At 39.3% G+C, this 5,230-nt stretch overlaps 1 protein-coding gene across 1 annotated transcript in view; it reads right to left on the bottom strand.

Annotated features, from left to right (window-relative positions):
* Positions 1-336: 336 nt before the first annotated feature.
* The window catches only part of LOC104526281 (ovalbumin), a 7,188-nt gene continuing 2,294 nt past the window's right edge, over positions 337-5,230 (bottom strand). The window contains exons 3-8 of the mRNA XM_010169735.1: positions 4,869-4,919; positions 4,146-4,274; positions 3,571-3,688; positions 2,190-2,332; positions 1,857-2,012; positions 337-849 (exon numbers count right to left, since the gene is read on the bottom strand). Coding sequence (XP_010168037.1) covers positions 454-849; positions 1,857-2,012; positions 2,190-2,332; positions 3,571-3,688; positions 4,146-4,274; positions 4,869-4,919 — 993 coding nt within the window. The 3' untranslated portion in view covers positions 337-453. The remainder of the gene's footprint in view (positions 850-1,856; positions 2,013-2,189; positions 2,333-3,570; positions 3,689-4,145; positions 4,275-4,868; positions 4,920-5,230) is intronic.

Here is a 5,230-nt window from a genome sequence, read left to right as displayed (position 1 = left end):
GACAGTTCAGAGTTTAATCTGGAAGCTTTTAAGTGACTAATTCTGGAGGAGTCACCACAAAGCTCGGCCATAGAGAAGCCTGGCTTAATTAGAAGTCTGGGTCTCAGCACCTGCTGATATATGGAGCTGTGTTTTTTCAATGTTATGATTCAGCACTAGTATTGTTAACTTGTTCCAGGAACATCTCTGTTCATGCTCATGCTTTCTTTAGGTCCAATTCTCATTTCCTTAACTCTGCATCCAGCAGTAAATAATATTACTCAGCAGAAAGGAAATGCAAAGGGTCTCTATTTTAATGACATAATTTCTCCGATTTAACTTTTTTTTTTTTTTAATAAAGCCTTCTGTTTTTACAAATTATGGATGAAAGAGAGAGTATGCATTTCTTTTTACCCTTGATACTGCAGTGCTTTGGGTCTTGCTGTGAGGGACAGAAATTCTTTCAGCTTTTTTCTAAGGGGAGAAGCATCTGCCAAAGAAGACGATGCTGTCAGTTGGGTTGTGCTTAATCAAAAAGAGGTAAGGGTGGTCAGCCCTAAACTCTTCAGAGACACTTGAAGCCTCTGTCCCAGATCCTGTTGAGCCTACCACCTCACTGCCTGCTTCATGGATTTCCACAGATGCCTCATGGACAGCGTCAGACATCTTCAGGCTCTCTGCTGAAGAGATGCCAGAGAGATTGGCTGATGAGCTGAACAGGTCGGTGATACCCAAGGCCATAAAGACAGATGTGAGGTTATATTTTTCCTCCATCCTCATGCGGGGGAGGTACACCTTAATTTTCCTCTCTTCCATCATGTTAGAACTGGTCCACTGCATGAGTTTTTCAAGGGTGATTGCATTCTCAAGCTGCAAGGAAACAAGCAAATGAGATCTGTGAGATAAAAGCACAACCTCCTTTGTGACAATGCAGCACCAGTGATAGTTTTTTTCTCTTTTAAACCTACTGCTCTTGACATGGCATTTTTCCTAGGTATATACAGATAAATCTAGGAGAGGAAACAAACTATCGCTCTTTCTTCTCTGCTCTGTCCTGCTTTCTATTTCTGTAATAGGCTCACTGCCAATTAATTTTCTTAATAAGATGGCTACTCAGCAAATTTCACCTACAGCTCTTCCCTATTTGTCTTCTTTGCTTGGGAAATATATCCCAAAAATCATTCTGTGCTTTTGAGTTGTAAGGTCTATCTACATTTAAGAACTCCAACTAACCAGGTATTAATGGTAAACAATTACTAGTATCTGAACTATCACTTATTACTGAGGAAATTTAGTTGTGTTCAAATGCCTCTTCATTTTTATAATTTAGATTCTTTGAGTTAGTGTACAAACATTTCAATGAACTCTCATTTATTGCATAACTTTTCCTATTCAGACTAACTACAGTCCTGCTGTAATGACAATATCCCTCATACTCAGTTTTAGATAGTTTAATTTTGAAAGTATGAAGGAAGCACATTGAGCACTGCCAAACCAAACCATAATTACAACTAGTAAAGCTAACATGAACATCCCAGGAAGCTCCTCAGTGTGCAGGAGTGGAGATGTGCAGGAATGGAGATATAAACCTTTAGAGTTCAAGCTACTGGAATAACAGCAGCTTCTTATCTGAGAAGAATCTGTTCTGCAGTGACCAATATTTAACCCACTAAAGCAGTTCCTTAAGCAATCCATGCTGAGCAGAGACTGCTGCAGGACCACTGAGACGGCTGCATGCTTCTACACAACAATCCCATGTTGCCAGCGTTCCGATCTGTGCTGGTGAAATGTTTTAGGATAACTTTATCATGAAGGGCTTTGCAGCCCCTACATTTCACTGTTTATGGTTTTCTGAAATGCAACTGCCAGGGCCATACCTGCTCCAGGCCAGAGACGTCATCAGGCAAAATGACCAACATGCTCAGCAACCCACTGGCATATGGAAGCTCCAGGATCTTAATCTTCTCAGAAGGTATCACTGCCACTTTAAATGAACCAATCTGATACATCATCTGCACAGGTTTGCTTTCTTTCTGCAAAACCAAATAAGATAATATAGTTTTCACAAAGATTATTCTTGGAGTGTAAAAATGTCTTTGTATGGTTAAAACTACTGATTGCTCTTGTTTGGGAAGATTGTATAACAACTTGTCTATTCTCTTCGTAAATTCTAGAAGATGACACCTTTAAAGTGATGTATGTCCATGTACCTCAGATATTCTGAAAGGCACTGCCTGGGTGTCTTCCTCCTTAAATGCTCTCTGCCACATTCCTTTGAAGTAAATGGCGTTCACAAGGAAAATTTGAGTCTGGGGATCCACAGAGCTTGGCTGAAGGATATTTTTGATCATTCCTTTAAGAATGCATAGGAAAAGAGAACACATGTATTAAACACATCTGTGTATAACATCTGACTTGGCAATCACAATGTTAAATGAAGGGTATGAAGAGAATTTGTGGGGAGAAGGGTGTAGGGCAGGGACATTGTTTTGTTTTAGCAGCTGTACACTTGTACTTCTGAGGTTGATTTATTCACTGTTGGCAATAGCTGTTGTTTCCCTCTCTGTGAAGAATTATAATGAGAGATAGAAGACCCGGAGAGTTACTTGTTATAAAACGAGTAAACCTATATATTTTGTGACAGTGGGAAGAACCATTGTAACCTTTTATCCCAGGATGGTCTCCAACCCAAACAGTAAACATAAATACTTCTTGCTTGAAACCAAAATTGAAATGAGATGGCTATATAAAGAAGCTAGCAGGAAAAGAAACCAAAATTTTACTCTGCTTTCTTCTTATACATTGTTCTTGTTTATTCTACAGTCCTCATACACATGGCAAGCTCCTCCCTTAGTCCTTTCCCACCAGAAGCTATATCATGGCCTGGTTTTCTCCTTCAAAGTATGACACCACATCAGAGATTGTGTGATTGTGAATATTTTCATTTCAGTTAAAATTCAGCATCTTTTACCTGTTTTCTGTTCAGGCCATGTGTTCCAAGCATGAGGGAAAATAATGTTTTGAGGAGGGCAGGAAAAGACTAGAAGAATTGAGGAACCACGTGAAGATGCAGTAGGGTAAAAATCCTGGTTGTGGTATACCTCGTTCTATGCATTCATACACCTCCCTGCCTTTCCTTAACTCTGTGGATTTCCATTGCTGTTGACCTGGTAAAATTTCTCACTTTCTGACTGCATGCCCTACTCAACAGGCACACAACTCGGGGAAGCTTGAGGGCACAGCACACTGATCAAAGCATATCCAGGTTCTCAACAGTAGTGTCAAACCACTTGTCAGCGTGTACAAAGCATATTCTAATGCTGTGTCTTTCATCAGGACTGGAAGTATTACATACCCGCAAAACCCCTACAGATATAGAGAGTCCCCTAAAACAGATGTGTCTGAGGAGAAAAAAAAAAATAAAATCATTAAATGATATTTCCATATCTGGGAACTGATCTGTTATCCAGGAGAAGGAACAGAGGGAAAGGTTTTGGGTTTTTGTGTCTCCTGACTTAAGCATTCTCATATGCTGTTCAAACATGGTGGCAGAAGGGAAAATATCTATGCCAATACTTGGCTTCTTCTTACCATTTGTCTGACTTTCAACCCAGGAATTGATGAGCTCTGTGGCCTGATCTGCAGCTTTTTGAAAGTTAATAGTTTCCAAGCCTCCTTTATACAGTTCCTTCACACATTGTGAGTATTCCTGCAAAGGAAGAGTATGCAATTTTCAGATCAGAATGTCAAAGCATTTTGCAAATGTGAAATGCAAGACTGAAATTAACAGATATTAATAGTCTGATTATTAAGGCAGATCTGCTTATTTTCTGGAACTGAATTTGATCCAAACCCAGCATTCATTTCAGTTTTACAAGTTGAGAAAACAGTTGGAGTTAACTCTTTCCAAAAAAGTTACCTTTATTAATTATACCTTGACATGATTGGATCATGATTGTACTTTGCACAAACACCTTTTTGGCTAGGCTCATTTTTGTCAAGACTGTAGAGGGTTAGGGCTGTGACAGAGAGATTTGAACCCTGTTTTCCATATGAAAGAGGTTTTTTTTTCCACAGAACCTAGACTTCTGACAGTGCTTTTGCATTACAGAATGGTACAGCTTTGACATGGAAATACACCCAGATAAGATCTTAGAGCAACTCACCGGTAGGATTTGGTATGTCTCTGCAGCATAAAGTCTACTGGCAAAACCCACTGAGTAATTGTCACTTGGTTTGGTGATCTGGGTGAACATGTCTTTAAGTGAAGTGTGGACGCTTACAGATGTGCCGCACTGAATCGTTGGCATGAATACAAGTAAAAAGATAGATGATGTTATTTTAGTTTTAGTACTTGGTAGGTTTTTCATACTATATGATGAGAGTAGAGTAGTTCAGATACTTCTGCTTACAAAACTGTTGTTTATCCTGTATATCTTGTTGCTGTAACTACACTGATGTAGTAATTTTCTAATATATACAATTCTGTGCAGTTTTTCTACTGTAATTTCCTCATATCTCTCTGAGGGAGACTCTTAATTACCTGCTACAGTAATCTAGCTCCAGCAGATCAGGTAGGCTTTCTTCCATTCCCAGCCAGTCTCATTTAACCAGTAACATCCAGATACCTTGCCTAAGCATACAAATATCTATAATTGTCCCTATTTATCCAATATTATGGTGCTGGGCTTAATCTGCTTGTTCTGAATCCTCTGTTACCTCCCTTCTCTCTCTGTTCTTATGAATGAAGCGTTCCTCCCACTGCTGTTTTCCCAGAGCACTAGCTGCACATCAGAGAGGGGTTCGAACTGCTAAGAGAATGCTTTATCTGCTAGATTTTGCTTCTAAGTGAAAGTGACATAGAGAAGGAGATTAAATTATTTCTGTACCTGAGATTCAATAGAGTCCTCAAATCCTGTGATTTTGTCAAAGTGAACAACCTGTAATTGAAAATAACGGTAGTTGAAACAACAGATACGACAAAAAAGGGTTATGCAACTGAGATTAACACATGATGTTTGAAGTAAATCTATTGGCTAACTCAGAAGCTGGATGACTCAAAAGGTGCAATCCATCTGTACCATCTGTGAATTGCTGTGCCTATTGTTGCCTGTTTAGGTAATCTCTTTTTCTATTGAACATCTAGAAATCAGCTCCTGTGTGTGCTCTTAATAACACTAACTTTCTTCTGGGTAATAAGCCAGCCACTCTGTGAAGGAAGTGAGAGCTGTAGGAAACTCATGTGAAACAT

This window comes from Antrostomus carolinensis, unplaced genomic scaffold (assembly GCF_000700745.2).
Source record: "Antrostomus carolinensis isolate BGI_N321 unplaced genomic scaffold, ASM70074v2 scaffold9930, whole genome shotgun sequence".
NCBI classification, from domain to species: Eukaryota; Metazoa; Chordata; class Aves; order Caprimulgiformes; family Caprimulgidae; genus Antrostomus; species Antrostomus carolinensis.
This window is presented reverse-complemented; position numbering and strand designations above follow the sequence as displayed.